Here is a 22313-nt window from a genome sequence, read left to right on the forward strand (position 1 = left end):
AGCTTGTCACTATCCCTCTCCAGGCCTCTCTCCACAGGAGTTTGCCTAAGGAGGCAGGGCTAAGTGCTCTCCAAGGTTCCTTTTGGCTCGGAGATTCTGTGATTCTTGGCAAAAACAATCCTCCTGCTTGGCTTTTGCTCCTGAGAGGGTACAGAGCCCCTTCAGACCCAACACCCTCCCTTTCTCCTGAGCCATGCTTGCACTAGTAGAAGTGGCGGGGGCGGGGGTGGGTAGTGTGAGCGAGGGGAGTGTCAGGAGACACACAGTGAGGTAAGAAACAGTCCTCCAGGGCCTCTCCTATGCCTCTTCCACAAGGGGAATGAGAAAGAGGCCACGGAAGTGCTCCCTCCTCTTCTCCAATGCTTCACTCCTCCCCTCCCCACAGTGCCAAGTCCCCATTCCAATAGATTCCAAAACATACTGACTGTACCCCAATATCCCAGTCCCGATAATCAGTCTCCCACTGCTCATTGCAGCAGTTCCCTCTGAGGCCAGGCACAAGGTCACACTGTCAGGGAAGGCTGGATCTAGAAGAGCCCTCCAAAGATAGGAGACTCCATTCCTCCCAGACCTTCCCCATACACACAGCGGAGAAAAGAACAGGGAGAGGGTTGGGAGAAGAAAGATAGCCTTCCTTCCAGTATGGGGTCTTGAAAGTCAGTCGCAGACAGTAAGAAGGTCTCCAGAAATCCTTGTGTGAGAAAAGGAATCATCTGGACTATGGGCCAGGCCACGTCATTCTGGGAGGCTGGTGGGTGAGAAGAGCTGGGGCCATCAGCAGCTAGGACAGGTACAAAATGAGCGGCGTCTGGACGAAGGCTCCAGAGAAGCAGACAAATCTATGGAGTTGAGAGAATCAAGTGGGGGCAGGCACTTGGGGGCCTCTTCAGTCCTAAAGAGACAAAACGACTTATTGTCAATGGCATGACTTGGGTCAAAGGAAATATGCAAGACGGAATAGGAGACAGTCCTTCATTCCCTCCTTCCCACAAGCCTCAACTTCAACTCCTCCTGACTGCAGGGAGAGAGAGAGAGCAGGCCCGGCTTCCGGGGAAGGCTGAGGCTTTGGGCTTGGGAGCGGCCATCTTTGATTTTTCTTTTTCCACACAGCTCTAAACAACCATGGCTGCCAGTCTCCCGCTTTCAACCATGCTATGCCTCCAAACTCTCTGTCTCTCTTCCCTTCTCTGCTGAGAATTCATACTAGACACTTGGACCCTGGGGCACCTCTCCTCAGCCAATTAAGCCCCCTGCCCTGTCCCTCCCTGCTCAGGAAAGCTCACTCGGTTCCATGTGGAAGGGGAACCAGTACTCAACGTCCAGGAAGTCAGGAGAATGTTAAGCTCCTAGGCCTGGGTCCTTAGTGCAAAAGATGAAAGACTTAGATGAGGGTCCTGGAAGCCTCTTCGTGGCATGGTGCAGTGACTTCTAACTGCTGGTGGCGACCCAGTAACAAGCAGCAAGACTACCATTGCTTCCAGGCTATCCCCGCCCGGCCCCTTCTAGATTGCCCACTGACCAGAGTCAAGTACCTGCTTCAGAAAGGCATGGGGCCCTTGTGGGAGAGGCGTGGCCGCTGGCGGCGGAACTTCCTCCGAGCTCCCTGCCAGGGCCCTGGTCCGTTCCTCAACCCTCGGGACTGTGCTGCGCGGACGTTGCCTTCCTGCAACCCTTTCTTGCCAGAAGGCTGCATCAGAGGTCCTGCAGAAAGGAGAAGGCTAGTTAGATAGGAAGGTGGTGCCCGTGGACACAGGTCACAGAGCATAGACCCCTGGGAAAGGCAATCCTTGCATGAAGCAGAGTGAGGGCCTCACAGCCTTTCTTTGGTTTTAGCTTCCATCCTGCCAAATCGCTTGCCAGTCTGATGCTGCCGTGGGACAAAGAGGACTCAGTACTCATCTTGCAACATAAGTACCTGATTAGCTGTGCTGATGGGATTCAGATACTTGACAGTGCCCCCACATTTAAGGCAGGCACAAACACAACAATGTGAGGGGGTACAAATTGGGACATTATGCTCACACTTGGCTAGGGCACAGCAGGGACAACCCACACCCCCATAGCACCCTTGAAACTGATGAATGCGTGGAGTTCATGCCCAATTCAATCAGCTAATCAGTGGCTGAATAAATAGCAGTACTCCTACATAAAAAAAGAAACTGATGAACATAAGATATTTCACACATTTCAATGAAGTGAATGACACATTGCCATGTACCCATCAGTTATCCACAGAGAGTGGCATACGCCTTAGTTGTCCCTTTTCTTTTTCCTTTGGAGCCATGTTTGAGGACACACCTAGCAGTGCTCAGGGTTTACTCATGGCTCCGTACTCAAGGATCACTCCTGGATGTACTTGGCAGAACCCTGTATGGTATCAGCGTTCAAACCAGGGTTGGCTGCATGCAAAGCAATGCATTATCTATCCAGCCTCTCTTTTTTCCCTTTCTCTGAAGCGTTTTAAGAGCAAACTTTGAGTCCCCTGTCACTATCCTCCTACAGTCTTCTGAGACACAGGTGACCCATTTTTGAGTGTGCCAGATGTCTCCCCTGGGCATCTCATCAGTGTGATGAGATGAGTGAGTGAGCAAATGGCAGAATGGTCACCAGAAGCCACATTCTATTCTGGAGACTGAGGAACCTGAGTATTGGCATCACCAAGGCCACTTCCTGGGTCCTTTCCAACCCTAGCTGGCTTCTTTTATGTAGGGATTGTGGCAGTGAGGGAGGCATGTTCAGCATCTGTCCACATCTGACGGAGAGTAGAAGCGTCCAGGGGTTGCTTGATACATCTATCCACATCTGGTTTAGTGTAAATGCCTTATGACACTGCAGCTAGCTTCAACAACAGAATTCAAGCAGTGCTGGATGCTCTTGGTCATAAGGACAGAGAAGGTGCCTGTGTGGATGAGCTCTCACTGAGGGAGAGGTAGGAGAGGCACGCTGTGTAACTCCCAGCATGGGGCTGGCTTGTAGTTGTAGCATTGGAAGCCAGTGTCTGGACTTCCGGTTTCTCTGCCACACCCTCCCCACCAGCGGATTGGCCTTCAGTTCCATCCCTATTCTCGAGGTCTGCCTCCAGCAACCCCACTACCACCTCTATTTCACAGTTTCCATATCATCTCCCCTGTTGGCTGCTGGCCCTCCTCCTCGCACTATCCTCCTGGAGGGGTTCCTCTTTGCCACTCCCTGACTCCATCATGCTCTTGTCCTTGATTCCATCTTTAGGGTGGTGGCACACCTGGGGACTCTCAAGGGTTACTTCTGGCTCTGCACTCAGGATCTGCTCCTGGTGATGCTCAGGGAATCCTATGGGATGCCAGGGATTGAACCCGGCTCAGCCACATGCAAGGCAAACGGCCTACCTACTGTAAGATCATTGCTCCTGCCCTTCTTGTTCCTTCCTTGACTCTGGTCATTCCTGTTCACTTATACATAGTTTCCAAGTATTTCTCCTCTTCCAGGGCCAAAGGCAGGCAGGTAGGCCGGCAGGTTGGTGCTTAGGTTCCTTCCCACCTACATTCCCACACCCTCCTCTCCACCAAAGGACACCCCACAATGCATGTGTATATAGTCCCTCTTCCCACTCACCCTTTCCAGCCATCACCTAATATAAATTTAAACACGAAGGACATTTGCACTTTGGAGGCCTTTCTTTTAAGAGAGCATTCTCCCAATGGCACCCTGAGCTATTCTCAGGCCGGTGATACTAAGGCCTGATCACTCCCAGCAGTGCTCAGGGGACCATGTGGTACCTGAAGTCCAGACCCAGGCCTCCCGCATGCAGAGCACATGCTTCAGTCCCTTGGGCCATCTCCCTGGCCCTCCGTTTGTATGCTGGAGCAGTGAGAATGCACAGAGGAAAGGAGGGGAGCCCTGTGCTTTGGGGTGGTCCTCAGGCTGTGTCTGCTCAGTAGGCATGAGACAGTTGAGGAGTCGGCATCAGGTCTTAAGGACTCTTCTGAGAGGGTGGGACACAGGGAAGATGCCAGGGGACTTGAAAATGGGAGGGAGGTCTTGTTTCTTCCAATTGCTGGGGGTGAGGTAGTGGGTGCAGGCAGCAACACCAGGGTTACATGAAACATGGAGAAGCGAGGCACAGGATCGGGGCGGGGGGGGGGGGTGTATCATCAAATGCTCACCACCCAAGACTGGGGGTACAGGCAGCTATGCCAAGGGAGGGCTGGCTGGCTGGCTGGCTGGCTGGGGTGATGGGTAGGAGTTCAGGCCTAGAGACAGCGAGGGAAACAGGACCCCGTAACTCAGATGCTGGCCAGGGAGACAAGAGGCCCTGGGCCTGTCACGAACTGCCCCAAGCACTCAGCCAGGCCCTGGAGAGCAGACAGCCGAGGAGAACACCCGGCATCTTGCAACCCTCCGGGTGGACTCGGTCTTCCTCCCACACTCTGATCTCGCCCCCCACCTGTTGCCTCCTTTTGAGTCTGACTCAACCCTCCAATAAGGTGACACCTGAAACCATAGCTTGATCTGTCCAAAGGAAGGGCCGCATTAGAAACACAGGTATCATGCCCAAAGAAAGCTGACTATAACCCTCCCCCAAAAATATCCCAGGTAGAAATGGGGGCCTCTTCCGGGTGTTAAAAATATTTCTTTTCAACTCTTGCCACTGAAAAGGAAGTTGAGGCAGCTCTCTGCCAAGAATCCCTGCAGGGCCTGGAGCGCTTGGAGAGCACATCAGGCACCAGCAGAGAAATGGAGTTTGATTCTCCCACAGCCCCAACTGCAAAGGTGGCTCTGATGCCCAGAGGCACTTTTCAGGAACATGCCTGCCTCCCCAGGAACCAGGCATGCTAGCTGTCTCACCTGTCCTAGAAGTTACTGGGAAATGTACACTGGTGAAACACCATATGACTGAAATCCAATCACAAACAGCTTTATAGGGGTCTATCTCACAGTGATTCAATAAAATAGTTTAAAAAATAAAATAAAAAGCCCACTTACAGGCTCTGGAGTGTCCTGTTTCCGGAATGAAGTAGCCTGCTTTTGTCTTCCCAGCTTTTCACCCCAGTGCCCTGAGTGGTGTCCCCATGCCAGCCTTGCTGACCTCGGACACAACAGGCTTTGGCAGCCTGGGCCAGCACTGCACTGGCCTACAGTCCTTGACTGCCAAGAGGCTTGACTCAGGTTACATGGGTGCTTAGCATTAAGGGATTGGGGTTGAAGTGGACAAGGCCTTTCCTGAAAAGGAGGGGTACAGTAGGCTGTCCTCACATTACCAATATAGATGTCACTGGTGCTGGAGGAGAGGGAGGGAGGGAGGGAAGGAGGGAAGGAGGGGGGAAGGGAGGGAGGGAGCGGTACTCAGACAAACCTTAAGGGATACTTGGCTCTGACCCAGTAGCTCTCAGACTCAGAAGAGCAAAGTGTATTCCAGGTCAGAGGCAGTGCAGTGTGTGTGTGTGTGTGTGTGTGTGTGTGTGTGTGTGTGTGTTGGGGCTGGTGGGGGGGGAGGGTGCGAAGAACATTCCAAGTCGGGATAAAGCGTGTTGGGAGGAAAATTGGTTCTGAAGCCTGGGAACCTGGGAATTCTGCTGGGGAGAACATGTAAGTCTGAGTCAAGGACAAAGTGGTTCTGGGGATACTGTTTCCTGACCTGCAAGAGTTGGCAGGAGGAGCAGAACATGGTGGGTGTGGTTGCCAGGTGCAGAAGGTAAGGGGTGCCATGGTAGTTTCCAGTACTTTCAGCACAGTGGGAGGGCTGTGGAAATGACCCAAATCAGGGATGAAGTCAGACTAAAGCTGACGCGGGGATTAAAGACACAACAGGATCTGGGTCAGACAGTGTTCCCTCTCCCTGGAAACCAGCTCTCCCTCTTAGCAGTACAACCCCAACAGCTGGACTTTAAAACAGTCAGAACATGGGTGACAGAAGGCCATGGGTCTCCCTGTAACTTTGGGGTAGCACCAAATATGCCAACCAGGAAGCCCCATCTTCATCTGAGAGGTCCTCACTACACCCACCCTTTCCTCCCCGAAAGTGCCATCTTGGACTGAAGTGCACAGACCTGCGCACATGGGTGTGTCTTGCTCCCTTCACCACAGGGTACGACCCTGGGGTCAGGCCCCTGTGGAGTCTTTCAATCATCTTCCTTGCTCTCTTCAAAAATAGCTTGCCAGAAAGGAGTGTCTGGGGGGGGGGGGGGAACCCTGTCTACGTCTTTCCAAGGTGGAGGCTAACTCCTCGGGGACTCAGGTAGGCAGGTGGTACTGGACCCAAGCAGGGCACCTTCCAGGGCAGTATCAAAGGCAACAGCAATGAGAAAGAAAGTAGCTGATGACAGGGAACTGAGACCTGGCTTGGTCCCTCAGAAGCTTCTGGACTGCCAAGGATGGTCCTGTCCCAACAGGTGAGAACCACATAGAGTGAGCCCTTAGTGCTCTTCCAAATAGTGCTCTTCCTGCCTCAAGGAGAGAGGAAACACTTTCTCAGTCTCTCCTTCCCCCGCTCTGGCATTCACCCTCCTGGTCACCTTCCATGATGCCAGGCAAGGCTGTAGTGACAGCCAGATCACAGGACTGTGCCAGCTGCCCCAGGAAGCAAGTGAGGGCACACAGGAGCTGGGTGGGGATCTGGATGGGGGAGGGCCAGAGAGCAGCTGGTGCCAAGGACTGCCAGGTGGAAGGTGTGGTAAGGGCAAGGGAGGGAAAGGCACCCGCTTCCTGAGTAGCATGGGGGTGTCAGGTCCTGTGCCTTGCTTGCCTTGCTTTGTGGTTTGGAGATGAGGGTGAGATGCAGCATGCCCAGCCTGACTGGGGGGAAGGGGAGCCCGCCCAGGAGCCAGAACGTCCAAGAACTAAGTGGGATGGGAGGAGGAGGCTGAGAGGATCTTGGTTGGGCGCGGGAGTCCAGAGCACAGCAGACAGAACCTGGCCCCCTGCCTCTGCTCACTGAACCCCCCGCCTCTGCTCACTGAGGGGGGACTAAGGATCAACAGCTGGTCCCCACACCGCCGCCACGCGCTCCCTCCTATGCAACAAGTGTCACGTCTTCAACTTGGCTCAAGCGGCCCCAGTGGCCCGCGAACCCCGAAGAGAGCCAGGCGGCTGGCTCTTCACCTCCCAGGGCCCGTAGATCTTCAAGGCCAGTCTAGGGGACGGGAGGCGGCCGGGGTTGGGGGATTCTGGCCATTCCCCTGCGTTGATCCACGAGGGGGAGGGCGGACCGGGGCTCCTTCCACCACGTGGGGCGCGGGGCCGCGGGACCTGCGGGGAGTGCCGGGCTCCTCGGACTGTGAGAGGAGCGCCCAGACCGGCCAGTTGCCGGGCGAGAGATGCCCTCCCGGAGCAAGCGGTTTCCCACCCCCCACACACACACCCCACGCTCCGCCATCCTCCCCCCAGCCGGGCCCCGAAACCGGGCCCCCGGGACGCCCCGTCGGCCGGCAGCCCGGCGCGTGGCGACTCGCTGGGAGTGGGCGAGCGGCCAACGACGGGGCGGACGAGCCGGGGGACGCGCACTCACCTCCACACACGGCGGTCAGAGAGAGCCAGAGCAGCAGCAGAGCCTGCAAGTACCACCGCAGATTCATGCTGCTCCTGGGGCCGCCGCGGCCCTAGCAACAGGGGTCACCGAGGGCGCGAGCGCGTGCGGCCGGGAGGCCAAGGGGAGAGGGGGACGCGAGGAGGGGAGGCTCGGAGCTCGCGTGGCTCCCGGAGGCGCCCACGCCGCGCTGCAGGCTGCTGGCCCCGCCGCCTCCTCTTCCTTGCAGCCTCCCTGGCTCGCCGCGCGGGGCAGCGCCACCCAGCTGGCCTCTCCGGCGGCTCGGCGGGACTCTTGTCGCCGCGTCTCGGGTCGCGGCCCCAAGTGCCGGTGGCGGTGCCAGCGAGAATGCTCCCCGCTCACTTCGGGGGCTGCATTTTGTAGTAGCGTGTGGCTTGGCCGCGAGCCCACTTGGTCATGTGGTCATCGGAGGGCTGGAGGGCGGGGGGCGGGGGGGGGGGAGAGCAGGAAGAGGGAGAAGGGAGCGAGCCTCCCGCGCCGCCCCCCTCCCGGCACGCACTCGGCAGCCCCAGCCCCGGGGCGCGAGAGGGAAGCTGGAGGTGGCCCCACAACAAAGGCTGCCCGGCCGCTGCAGCCAGCCCACAACCCCTCCCCGGACAATGCCCGCCTGGACCGCGGCCCGAAGGATTTCAAATACAGGAAGCATCGGGGGCGGTGGAGGGGCACACTTAACCCTTTCCCCCCTCGCCCCCCAAAGGGCTGTCAAGAAACCCGGGCTCTCCAGGAAGGACCCTACCGCTCTCCCGTCCCTCTCCTTTTCTCCCCAACGCACCAGGATTTTGGAAAAATCCCCCCCCCTTTAGCCAGCCCTTCTCTCTGTGTCCTCAATTGGGGTGCATTCGGCTTACTTCTGTAGGACAAAGCTGCTTAAAATTGGTCAGCGCTCCAATTTTTCCTAGAAGACGCCCAATCCACCCATCTCACCCCCACAACACCAGAAGGCACCTTGAGCCTGCGACGCCTCCATCCTCTACCTATTGCCCGCGAGTGAGTTTTCTTTGTAAAAGCCCCTCAAAGTCCACCTCCTTAGGAAGCCCTCCCAGTAGAGCAATATCCCGAAAGGGTCCTCTCTGGGTTCCCTCCTCCTCGCTGCCGGGTTCTCTGAAACTCCTTTCTCAGCTTCTTTCTAGTTTGTCATCACTGTGAGATGGCCCCAGTTTACCCAAACTCAGAGAATCAAGGCTGGATTCGTTTTGCACGGACTTAGAATTCCCACTTGGGAATTAGAGATTGAATTGGGAATTGAAGCAATTGCTGGGTTATTTGCCTTCGCAGACCAAACCTTTAGTTTCTACAGCCCAAAAGAGGTCCCAAAAGAAGGGATCACCTTCTCCATAACATTAGAACCCCCTCGACCCCCAAGGCAGTACCCTGCATTCTCATTCCTCTGGATCTCGCCTAAGTCCCCAGTATCAGACTCAGCACCTAGGTGGCACTCAACACTCATAAAAAAGACTCTACGGAAAGGTGTTTCCGCATTTCAGCCAGCCAGGCTGTTGACTTGAAAGACAAAAATCAGATTTGCACAAAAAGAGACATCAGACTGCATGGCTATGTGACATAAATTACACGAAAGGTCGTGTTATGTATTAACAATCTTTGAGATGGGAGAACAATCCAGTGCCACATGCATTTCTTGATTACCAACCTCCCTCCACCGTCAGTCTCAGCCCCAGGAGGAGGGATCTTCGCTTAGCTCACTGTGGCATCTGCAGACCTAGAAAGGCGCCAAGGTGCCCATTGATCCGAGGATATCATTTTGAATTTTCCAAAAACCTTCCATTGTCTAGGCCAGCGTAGCAGAATGGGAATACGACTATGATTTTGTTAACAGCCAATGGTCCCCTTAGCCACAGTTCAGTTGGAACAAGGCAGTAATGGAAGGAAGTCCCTTTCTTCATCCAGGAGACTGCGTTGTGAGCAGTGAGTGTTATTAGCAGGAGATCGTTTCCCCTGTACTCTTTTCCTGGAAATAGTCTTCCAATCCTGGGGGTTCAGTGCGGAGGGATTCCTAGTCTTGAGTTTTCATTCTTTCTATGATAGGACCTTAATTTTTCTGGGTCTTCATGAATCTCAGTCTTCTCCCACTCAAGGCTGGGGCTGGGATTAAGTGAGATAATGTATGTGCCAATAGGCACTCAATCTTTTCCCAGTCATTTTGAAGAAATATGACGCTGATCCAGCTCCTAACTGAGCAATCCCGTGAGCCTCCAGGAGTGCCCCCATTAGGTTAATAGAAGTATTCACATTTACTTACACATTTACTATGAGAATATAGGTGGCCTATTCGCTAAGAATTATACTTTCCAATATGCTAAATATAAGCCCTCAAGATAGTCCGGGGGGGGGGGGGTAAGGAGCTTGTGCTTCATGGTCAAACCCAGTTCAATTCCCAGTGTCATACATAGTCCCTTGAGTACTACCAGGGGTCACTCCTGAGCACAGAGCCCTGAACAGCCCCTGAGCACCATTGGGTATGGCTCAAAGTCATACAATCAAATAGAATATCAAATGGTTTCACTCATATGTGAAATATGAATAACTAGAACAAATGAACTGGCAAAATAACCCAGCAAAACACTAGTAAGGTGAAACTATTGTTTAACCATAGGTAAAGGGGGAAAGGTGGGAGAAAATGAGTTAAGGAGTCATTTTGGGGATGGCATGGCATGGCAGGAGAACTTTGATAGTGGTGAGAATCACATACATCTGGAGGTGTATCATACATATCAAAAGGAAAGTGAAACTGGTGAAATTCTATAATGTAAACCAGTCATAAGCTGGGGGCTAGAACGATAGCACAGCAGGTAGGGTGTTTGCCTTGCACGCGGCTGACCCAAGTTCCATTCCCTGCATCCCATATGGTCCCCTGAGTACTGCCAGGAGTAATTCCTGAGTGCAGAGCCAGGACTAACCCCTGTACATTGCCATGTGTGACCCAAAAAGCAAAAAAAAAAGTCATAAGCTAATAACTGACATGGGAAGTTACTTTGTTGCACTGACCACACTTTGGTTGTTCATTTGCCAAATGTGGCTAGTGGCCACTGTATTGGACAGCACAAACTAGAGCCTTCCTTCAGTCATGGTAGGAACCTGTAATGGACAATGTAATGAACAGTGCTAACTTAGAACGAAAACCTCATTCATTCCTCCTTAGTTTATATTCATTTTTCCTTACCTTGCCTAGTTTGCAAAAGGTAAGGGGAAAAATACAAAAGAAAACTAACAGAGGTGAAAGACAAGCAGAGGCTTACCTTCAGTAAACAAAGGACAGGCTTTTATTTTTTTATTTTATTTATTATTATTATTATTATTTTGCTTCTTGGGTCACACCCGGCAATGCACAAGCGTTACTCCTGGCTCTGCACTCAGGAATCACTCCTGGAGGTGCTCGGGGACCATATGGGATGCTGGGACTCGAACCTGGGCTGGCAACATGCAAGGTAAACGCCCTACCCGCTGTGCTATCACTCCAGCCCCGAGGACAGGCTTTTAAAACAAAATTTAAAGAACTGCACCCTTAGGACAATCAGGTTTTAATCAATCCCTTCTTTTTTTATTAAAAAAATTTTTAGTAGTGAGACATCATGAGGTACAGTTGCAGACTTACACATTTTTGTGCTTGGGTTTCCTTCTTTTACACTTAACCAAAATGCTGCCCTTTTTCTAGTTCAAGTCCCAAACCATGTCTTCTTCCTTTTGTATATCTCTTGTCATCCTTTATTCTTTCCCAGGGTGACATTACCCTTTCACAACAGCTAGGAGTGGACAGTTCGCTGGCTGTTACCCTTCTGAGGCATCTGAGCTCTCTCAGCACAAAGTACTCTATGAGTCTGAAGACAGGGGCCACAGTGAGCATATCTCTTTTCTGCAATGGAGACAAGGACTATGACTATGTTTGCTCACTCTGAAACCCTGTGTTGGCATCCACATATTTCAGTACTATATTCAAATGGTCAATTTCCATCCACCAGACTTTGAGATCACTAGAATGATATCACCTAGCAGGGTGCTGGGCACATAGATGGTCCTCAGTAATTGCTTGTTGAAGACATAAACAACTGATGACGGGGGGGGGGGGGGGGGGGGGGAGGACACCCAAACAAAAAACCCAAAACAACTCTGTGTGGGGGAAGAGGACACTATTGAGTTAAATATTAGCAGAAAGGGTTTGGAGGGGGCCCGGAGAGGGCACATGAAACTATACCCATTCTACTGCCCAAGGCAGCAAGCACTGCTGTGCATGAGGCTCGGGTCTGTGATGAGGGGGCACAGCTGTTTCCCTTCAAGATAGCAAAAACCTCGGGGAGAGGGTAGGACTCTGCACTGGGGAGGAGGGGACCAAAATGAGGTAGTGATCTGTGAGAATCCAGCCTCGGATTTGTCACCCTCATCAGTGCTGTGCAGAAGCTTAGAGTCCTGGGTCATCGCTGCCACCCACTGCTGTGCATTTGACTCATCCAATTTATTATCTTCTGGGTCTTCGCAGGTGTTGGTATATTGGGAAGAAGACAACTTTAGTTCTAACAATTTTCAGCCAACTCTCATTCCTTAGTTGTGTGACCTTGGGAAAAATTATTTAACCTCACTAAGCATTGGTTTCTCTTTCTGCTATTGGGGGTAGTAACAGGATATACCTTATTCTGGTCAGGAGCTTATATGAGATAATGCATATAAAGTGATTAGCACCATCACCAGCCCACCATAGCTATTCATTCAATGCTAGTTTTCTCTTCTTTGTGATGTGCCCTAAGCCCACCTTTGGGGTTTGGTGTCTGACCTCTCTAGGTCAAGAAGGAAAGGGTCTGGGGGCAGAGAGATTCTTCAACAACCTAGAGCACATGCTCTGCATAAGGAGGCTATCTGGGATCTGTCCTCAGCACCACATAGTTCTCTGAACACTGTTGGGACTAGTCCCCGAACACCACAAGATATAAGACAAATGTCAGAAGAAGGAAAGGCTCTGTCACTTATCAAATGTTGCTCAGGAGTCCTGGGGTTCCCTTCTTTTTTTTCTTTTCTTTTGGGGTCACACCTGGTGATGCACAGAGGCTACTCCTGGTTCATGCACTCAGGAATTACCCCTGGCAGTGCTCATGGGACCATATGGGATTCTGGGAATTGAACTCGGGTTGGCAACGTGCAAGACAATCGCCCTACCCACTGTGCTATTGCTCCAGCCCCTAGGGTCCCCTTCTAACAATTTTCAGCCAACTCTCTGGCAGTTCAATGCTCGAGCCTGTAAATGCAGTGGTGCTCTGGTCATGCAAAGCCAAACAATTACCAGGGCCACCCCTACATCCTAATGAGGCCTTGGATCTAACTTCCAATACAAGCCCAAGCTCTGCACTATCTCAAAGCTCTATCTTTGCCCCGTTCTTTTCTACACCTGCCTTACTAGAGGTCAAAAGTGCTGATTTCCCCCCAAGCACCAATTTCTGCAGGAGCTAATCTGATGAATGCACCAGATCCAGGAAGTTAAATAGTGATAGTGGTTTGAGGTTTTGCCTCCCAGAAAAGGTATTCACGTGAACAGGGATCTTCTGGAGATAAGGTTTTACCCCCAAGGCAATACCAAGCTCCACCCTCTTGGAGCAAGGAGTCACTTTAGTGACTTTAATTTGGCTAGGCCACCTAAATCTCACCTTGCTTCAAAGTCAGTTCAAAAAGGGTTTCTCACTAGCAACTTACAACCCCTTTACCCTGCAAGTCAGTCACTGCCAGCTCTGAGTGCAATCAGCCCATTGCCCTCTGCTTGTCTATTGAGCATGCCATGCTACATATTAATTGCTGTTCATTCAGGGAGAGGGTATGAAGTGTTAGGGACTGAACTCAGGGACTTGCACATGCAACGAATCATTCATCTCTGTCCCCACTGGGTTTTGTTCCCCTCTCTCCACACTCTCTTGCCTTATTATTGTTCTTCTGTTGCTGTTGTGATGAGCAGGGTCACACAGAGTCCTGTCTCTGATGCTCAAACATTTAGCTGTGGCTCTCACTGGAGTCCCATTATCAGGTTGCTGTTTTTAGGATTGCACTCTCGTAGGGGTGGTGCTACTGCAGCTAGGAGTTGCTATAGCATTCACATATGTACTCACTTCCTGGATATGGTGCTAGCACTCTTTCTCCAGTGGGTGCTCCGCAGGGTTGCACCCCTTTAGTTACCGTAATCACACACAGTAGCACTGTAGCACTGTCCTCCCGTTATTCATCGATTTGCTCGAGCGGGCACCAGTAATGTCTCCATTGTGAGACTTGTTACTGTTTTTGGCGTATCGGATGCGTCATGGGTAGCTTGCCAGGCTTTGCTGTGCTGGCGGGATACTCTCTGTAGCTTGTTGGGCTCTCCGAGAGGGGCGGAGGAATCAAACTCGGGTCGGCTGGGTCAGCCCCGTGCAAGGCAAACGCCCTACCTGCTGTGCTATCGCTCCAACCCAATCATACACAGTGCAGCCAGGAATTGATTTGGAAGCTGAGGGATGCAGACTGCAATGCAACGTGCCACTAAGATTGTGCCATGCATGTGATGCCACCAGGAACTGAACTCTCATTTTTCAATTTTTCACTTTTTAAAAATTTGTTCTGGTACTACACCTGACTGTACTAGGGGCTGACGCCTGCCTCCGCATTCAGGCATCACTCCTGGTAGTGATCAGGGAACAATATATGTGGTTCTGGGGAGCGAACTGAGATTGACTGTGTATAAGGCAAACACCTTACTTCTGTACTATCTCTCCAGCCAGGGACTGAAACTTTGACCTTACCTTTGCAGACCAGATATTCTGAGTGACTAATCTATGTTCAGGCCTTTGGCCCTATATGTTAACCCATTTAATCTTCACAGGTGTGAAGATCAGAGACACCTGTGAAGATTAAATGGTCCTATTAAAATGTCCTATTTTTATAGATGAAGCAACTGAGGCTAATATATTTTCTCAAGTCTTCCTAATTTCAAAACATACTCTCTTTTCTAAATTTTTTGACAGAGATCACACCCAGTGGTGCTGAAGTTGGGATTCGGGGGTCAACCCCAGTGGTACTTGGTCGGGTACAGGCCTGATGGTTCAGTGGTTGGGTCTAGTGATTCTGAAGGCCATAACCAGTGTTTGAGGGGGATTGAACTTGGCCTTTAAGCCATATCCCTAATCCCTTTTAAAAATATGTAGGGGTCATCCCCTTGTGTTCAGTACACTTTGGATGCTATGTTTGCCTATTTGACAGTTTGGTGCTCAGGCCCAAATGACTCTTGAGGTTACCAGAAACAACCCAGTGATACTTGGGGGCTTGATTCTCACTTCTTTGGGCTCCTATATCACTTTTTTACCTTTGTTTTGTTTTAGTGCCACACCCAGCGGTGCTCAGGGCTTACTCCTGGCTCCAGGATCACTCTTAGCACTCTCAGGGGACCATATGGCTTGCTGGGGATTAAACCTGAGATGGCCATGTGGAAGGCAAATATGCTATCCACTTTATTATTGTTCTAGTCCCAACTTCTTACACCTAACTTATGCTGTCTTAAATCAAATTAGGAAGTGGTGAAGCACAGTGAGCTCTGGAATAGCGCAACTCTGTCACTGGGCAAACTATTCTTTCTGAACCTTAGATTACTTATCTGAAAATGTGGCCACTACTTAACTCTCTGGAGTATTTAAAGGAATAAATTAGTCAGTATCAGAGCTGAAGAGAAAGCACTGTGGGTAAGGCACTTGCCTTGCTGATCTGGGTTTGATACTTGGCATTTCATATGGGTCCCCAAGCATGGACAGGAATAATCCCTGAGTAGAGAGTCAGGAGTAAGCCCTGAGCACTGCTAGGTGTATTCATCCAAAACAAACAACAAAAAGAAGTCAATACCAGTCAAGATACTTGTTGGTACAGTTCTACAGTTCTTGGCTCCCCTAAGACAGCAAGCATTACACAAATGTTATATAGTCTAATGGGTATTTGCATACATGTCTTTTGGAGGGAGATATACACCCTGCAGTGCTCAGGGCTTACTCCTGGCTCTGTGGTCAGGGATCAGACTTGGGTCAACCACATTCAAGGCAAGCACCCAATCTGCTATACTGTCTCTCCAGCCCATCTGTTCTTCCTTCCTTCCTTCCTTCCTTCCTTCCTTCCTTCCTTCCTTCCTTCCTTCCTTCCCACCTTCCTTCCTTCTTCCCTTCCTTCATTCTTCCCTCCCTCCCTTCTTCTGTCTTTTTCTTCCCTCACTCCCTCCCTCCTTCCTTCTTTTCTTCCTTCATTCTTTTCTTCCTTCATTCCTTCCTTCCTTCCTTCCTTTTTGGCTTTGGGACACATTGGCTGTGCTCAGGACTTAGTGCTAGCTCTGTGTCCAGGAGTCACTCCTAGAGGTGCTCAGCAGACCCTATGTAGCTGTGTATGGAACAGGGAAAGGAAGTTTTTTAACCCTTGTACTCTCTTTAGCTCTATATTTCAATAATCTCGGAGTCAGCTGGTCACTAGCAGACTTGGGCCTAAAAGGAATTCTTCAAGGTGACAAACTGCTCTTTTGCTCCTGCCTCCACCTCAACCCCCAGAGTCGTCCCCTTTCTCCGCATCCTGCCCGATTCCTTCCCGTGCTTTGGTCTCTCCCAGAGCCATTCCTTTAGTTTGTCTTTCAGAGCTGTCTTGCTTCCGTTGCATATCCTCTATGACGTCTCCCAGGAGCCTCCATCCTTCCTTTCCTCTGGGTCTATAAATATGCTTGTGCTCCCAGGGAAAGCAAGTCAATTACTTCCTCAGGCAGCAAGACCCTGTGAGCTGGGACAGCCACTCCCAAAGCAGCAGGCATATGTCAAGCTTCCGTGGACCAGTGAACCTTTCTTCCTGTGCTTTGCTGGCTTATCTCTCCTGGACTTAGATCAGGTGGGAGATAATGCCATGTCAAATCTGGTATGTTTGTGTGCAGGCTCTGAGCAAAGACTGCTAAGGACTAGGTGTTGAGTCTATGACCAGTTCAGTTATGGGTTTAAAGTCCTGAGATTACCAGGTTAATAGAGAGGGATGATCTTGATCAGTTTTGCTTGACCCGAAATCTAAGTCATTAGAAGTGGACACAAATCACCACATGGATCTTAACCTTGACAACACATAGTGCCTTGACTTCTCACTTCTTGGCATTCTTTCCATTTTTTTTACAAAATCATCTACTTGTTATCGTGGTAAGAATCATTACAGTTTTTGGTTCTTTTTTAAAAAAATTTTAGTCACTGTGATTTACAATTGTACTGTACTATTAATGATAGGTTTTCATGAATGCAGCATTCCAACAGGGGAACCCCACCAATGTCAATTTCATTCTCTCACTGTCTCAGGATTCCCTCTCACCCATCATCCCCCTGTCATCCCCTCCTTACCCTTGCCACCTCTCACCATATCACCTCTCATCATATCACCATATCACTTCCATGGTAAACACAAGTTTTCAAAATATTGCCCTCAACTGTTTGTTATCCTCCTACTAAGCTTATTTCTATATCTGTCTCCCATTCTGGCTGATTTCACTCAGCATGACACTCTCCAGTTCCAATCATGTAGCTGCAAATTGCACGACTTCATCCTTTCTTATAGCTGAGTAGTATTCCATTGTGTATAGATAGCATAGTTTCTTTTTATTTTATTTTTATTAGTGAAACACCATGAGGTACAGTTGTAGATTTACAATTTTTTGTGCTTGGGTTTCGATTATACAATGATCAAATACCCATCCCTCTACCAGTGCCTATTTTCCACCACCATGTATCCCAGTATCCCTTCCACACCCATCCCCTGCCTCTGTGGCAGGGCATTCCCTTTTGTTCTCTCTCTCCTTTTGGGTGTTGTGGTCTGCAAAAGAGGCATTTAGTGGCAATCATGTTCAGCTCATAGTCTACTTTCAACATGTATCTCCCCTCCTGGGAGGATCCTCCAAACACCCTTTATTTAGCATAGTTTCTTTATCCAGTCATATGTTCTCATATACTTCAGTTGTTTCCAGGTTTTGGCTATTGTGAAGAATGCTACAATAACTTATAGGAGCACAATTTTTTTCTGAGAAGATTTTTTGAGCCCTTGGGGTAGATGTCAAGAAGTGGAATTGCTGGGTCATATGAAAGTTCAATTCTTAAAATCAAGTATTTTGAGTTTGGTTATTTTTTTTCTTTCCAAAACTTTATTTTGATGAAGCACTACGAATTACAAAGTTATTTATAGTTGGGTTTTTAACATATATTGTTCCATCTCCAAAGTCACTACCAGTGTTCCCAGATTCCCTCTCCAAGCCCCCACCTCAGCCCCAGTCTGCCATCTTGACAGGCACTATTTATATCTGGTTATTAACATTTGGGTTTCACAATTTCAAGTTTGAATATTTAGCTCTGTTATTCCTTGACACCACTCATGCATATGAGTTTGTAGGAAAATTAGTCACTATTGAGTGGAAAAGTTAGCAAATTGCTGGCATTAGATATATGATAGAAGGGGGTTTAGTTCTGAGGAAACCATAATCTATTACCCCAAACTTGGCCCTTAAAATAGAAATTTAGTCTCTCTTAGTTCTGGAGGCTGAAAGTCTGAGATCAAAGTGTGGCAAGTCGATTCCCACTCTGAAGCAGCAGGGGAAGAACCCTTTCTTGCCTCTTCCTTAATTCTCTGGTGGTTGTCAGCAATTCTTGAAGCCTTTGACTTTGGAGATGCATTATTCTATTCTCTGCTTCTTCCTTATTTGCTTGTCTTTTACATGGTGAAAAAAATCATATTTAGGATTAGCCAGCTGGACTATTTAGAGGATCACAATTTTGTTGGAAACATGAAAGGCGGCATAGTCAGGAGCCAGCCGAACATATGCCTTCTCCTCTCCATCAGGTCTAATTAAGGTGTTGACCTTGGTCGCATCAATGTCATAGAGCTTCCTGGCCTGTTTATTCTGATGCCTGTTGAGTTTAACCTCCTCAATGAACACAAGTGTCTTTATCTTCTGTGTTCTTCGTGGCTGACTCAGTGGTCAGAGGGAACTTGATATTGACATAATGGTCAAGTTTGTTTCTCCTGGGGGTGCTCTTCCGTGGATATTTGGGCTGCCATCTCAAGCCTCAGCATTTTGGGTCTTCAGAAGGTGGGGGATATGTGAATCATTTTGTGGTTGTGTACGCCTTTCAGCAATGATTTCTTGGCCTTTGAAGCTTTGACTTTGCCTTCAGCTTTGGGAAGGGCAGCTTCTTGGTTTTCGGTGCCATCTTTGTAAAAAGACTTATGGGGTATCTCCCTTTGTCTCCCTTTTCTTAGGACAGTTATCATTGAATTGGTACCTGTGGATCATCTAGAATGATAACGGTTTTAGATTCTTAGTTACATTTGTAAGAAATATACTTGCTTGTATTCTCTTATATACATTCTCCGTCCCTCTCGGAGAGCCTGCCAAGCTACCGAGAGTATCCAGCCCGCACAGCAGAGACTGGCAAGCTCCCTGTGGAGTATTCGATATGCCCAAAACAGAAACAACAACGGGTCTCATTCCCCTGACCCTGAAAGAGCCTCCAATATGGTACTGTTGGGAAGGACGAGTAAGGAGAGGCTGCTAAAATCTCAGGGCTGGGACGAATGGAGATGATACTGGCACCCCGCTCGCTCGAGCAAATTGATGAACAATGGGATGACAGAGATACAGTGATACAGCTACATTTGTAAAAGTTACATCTGCAAAGGTGACATTCACCGGTTCCACAGGCTAAAGGATGTGTGAACATATCCTTGGAAGTGGGGGGGGGGGGGGAGATAGCACTGATCCCACCGTGCCCCACTATCTCCATGCCCATCCCTGGGGATGGAACTGAAAGGTCATAAACTTTCTGTCAATTTCACCTCCAAATATCTCTCAAATCTGTACACTTCTCTGTTGTCTCATCCTCATTTAGACCCCACAATTTCTTACACTTTGTTCACCATAGCAACCAGCATAGTCACGGTAATCAAAAAATCTGTGGTTTTCCATGACTCTTAGGATCAAGATCTTAATTATGACTCTGGTCTGCAAATCTCTGCCTACTCTAACTCACAGTCACCTCTTGCCTCTCGCCCACTTCCAATCACAGAATCTTGGCAATACTCTTCCCTCCTTTTGAAAAACTCTCTGACTTCTCCCAACTAATGCCCATCATCTATGAACTCAACTCTAATGTCAAATAACTCCCCTTCAAAAGCTGCTTTTTACAGTTCCAGACTGGCTGAGATTGCCCTTTAATTGCATCTCTCATAGTTTGCAATTAGACTCGTGCTGAATTAATATCTCTCTCTGCCCTGACTTCAATTACATTGAACTCCATGACAACAAGGGTTGATTTAATCATTGTCTTTAGCACCTAGTCAGTGTCTGACATAGTGGGTATTTGATTATGATTTGAATAAATATATGAATCAATTAACCTGAACAGCTGAGGTTTAATCCCTCAAGTTCCTCTTCCATAAGAGAAATAACAGCTTTATCACAAAAATAAAAATAGAAATGAAATGATTGGGAACAAATCGGGGTGATAAATCGGGGAGATACCTTATGAATTTAAGATACCATTATGATCCTGACTGATATAGCCAAACTTTTCGGCCAAAGAAATGACAGTAGAGATGAGCAAGGAAACTTGAGGTCTGCATTCCTCTGGACAAGAGTTTCTATAGCTCTGTGGTGCGGGATAAAATTACAAGGACACTCAATTCCCTGCATCAAGCTTAAAGCTCATAACTTATCACCCTCTGGAATCAAGGAGAAAATACCATTCTTCTCAGGTGTAAATATTGCCTAGAGTCACTAGGGCATTTAGGGGTTTGATTGTCTTCCTTTAAAGTATCCTCCAGGTGCAAACTGAGGATAGGGTGACAGCATCCTGTGTTGGCTCCATCTCTACCGCTGCTTCCCGTGAGGTGATCCATCAGCCATGGCACTGGCTTAAAGCACTGCCCAGCTGACAAATGACTTTGAAGCGTGCCTCTTGGCTGTTCATTCATTCTCTTCCTTGCCTTCTTGGCTTTCACTGCTAACAGGCGGGGAGGGTATCTCCGCCTTCCTCCAGCTTCTCTAGCACGTCCATCTAAAAGGTATCCCTGGAGGCTTGACATTCCAGGTCTTCAGTTTCTTATATTTGATTTCCCCAGACCCCATCAAGTCATAATCTCCTTTCCTGCAGGGAAGGAGCACTTCCACCTCTTCCTCCATATCCTCTTAGCTCCTTGCATTTGGGTCAAGAGACCTAAAAAGGCCAGTTCTCATTTCCATCTTGTCTTCCATTGTTTTCCCTTGGGATACCTCTGCATTCATGGCCCTGAGATGTCTCACTGGTCTGGAATGTCCATGGCAAGCCAATCCTCTGAATCATAGACTTGAAGAAATTGGAAGGAGCAGAGCTCATTAGGCTGTCATTTCCCCAGTTTCCTCCTCTGACCTGGATGTCTTCCCACTGCCTTGATGGTGAGCGTGCTTGCTCCATCATTCCAATGTTTTTTTAAGGCTCTGACTACACAGTTGCAAAAAGGTGAAACATAAAAGTATGTCTCTGAATAATCTTAATAAATTTCCCTTTTTTCTCAACGATTCGGGCATCCTAATACAAAACAGTACTTCCACGAAAGGCTCAGGGATAATTCCATCTAATAAGTGGCTTAGAACTCAAACTGAAGCTCATTTGTTCAAATACCCGCTCCTTTTGGTTGCCTTGTGTATGTAGCTTTATTGATATGTAACCAACATATAGAAACATGTAAAATTTTGTGTGGCATGTGAAAGAAGTGTACACTTTGCTAAGTTTTAATATATACATAACTCTGTGAAAGCATAACCATCACGTTTCCATCACTCCATCACTGGACATTACAGATCAGTGAGACACCTCAGGGCCATGAATGCAGAGACATCCTAGTGATAGTCATGTTTCCATCACTCCTTAAAATTTCTTTCTGCTTCATTGCAATTCTTCATTCTGTACCCTCACTACATCCCTGTCTGCATTCTCAGGAAACTACTGGTCACTTTCTATTACTATCTAGTTTGTACTTTGTAGAATTTTATATAAATGGAATAGTACAGTGTCTTGTGCTCTATTTTTATTGGCTTGCTTCACTCAACAAACATTCTTTTGAGATTTATTCATGCTGTGTATGAATAGTGTTTCGTGTGTCAGTGGGTAGTTATTTTTCATTACTAAGTAGTATTTTATCATGTTTATTTACTCCCTCACCTAATGATTAACATTAGGCTTTTTCTAATTCGGAATTATTGCAAATAAAGTTGCTTTGAGCCAGAGACATAGCTCAATGGGTGGAGTATATGATTTAGACAGAGTTTTGGGTTTTATCCCATGCATTGCCTGGTCCCTCGGGCACCACCGGGAGCAACCCCTAAACAGTGAACCTGGATGAACCCCCTGAGAAATGCCAGATGTATCTCAACAAGAAACAAACAATGAACACCAATATATGTGTCTCTCTGTAATAAAGACTTTCATTTCCTTTGAGCAAGAATGCTTGAATCAACTGGTAGATTTGTATTTGCATTATTGTGAAACTGCCAAATTATTTTCCAAAGTGACCATACCAGTTTATATTTCCATAAGCAACATACGAGTATTTCAGTTCCTCCTGACCTTCACTGTACTTGGTGTGGTCTGTCTTTATAATTCTGGCCATTCTAATAGAAATGAAGTAGTAGCTCACTGAAATTAAAAAAATTTAAATTAATTAAATATTGTTTTGTTTCTGGGCAGTGCTAAGGGGCTACTCCTGGCTTGGTGCTTCGGGTTGCTCCCTGAGGTGCCTGGCAGTGGGT

General features: G+C 48.6%; 1 protein-coding gene across 1 annotated transcript; it reads right to left on the reverse strand.

Annotated features, from left to right (window-relative positions):
- Nucleotides 1–454: 454 nt before the first annotated feature.
- Nucleotides 455–7838, reverse strand: APLN (apelin). Its single transcript, XM_056107760.1, has 3 exons — nucleotides 7484–7838; nucleotides 1533–1701; nucleotides 455–892 (listed from the first exon to the last, which is right to left on the reverse strand). The coding sequence occupies exons 1-2, from the start codon at nucleotides 7548–7550 to the stop codon at nucleotides 1538–1540; spliced, it is 231 nt and encodes a 76-aa protein (XP_055963735.1). The 5' UTR covers nucleotides 7551–7838; the 3' UTR covers nucleotides 455–892; nucleotides 1533–1537.
- Between the last annotated feature and the right edge of the window lie 14475 nt (nucleotides 7839–22313).

The sequence above is a fragment of the Sorex fumeus genome, unplaced genomic scaffold, assembly GCF_029834395.1.
Source record: "Sorex fumeus unplaced genomic scaffold, SorFum_2.1 ptg000171l, whole genome shotgun sequence".
Classification (NCBI taxonomy): Eukaryota; Metazoa; Chordata; class Mammalia; order Eulipotyphla; family Soricidae; genus Sorex; species Sorex fumeus.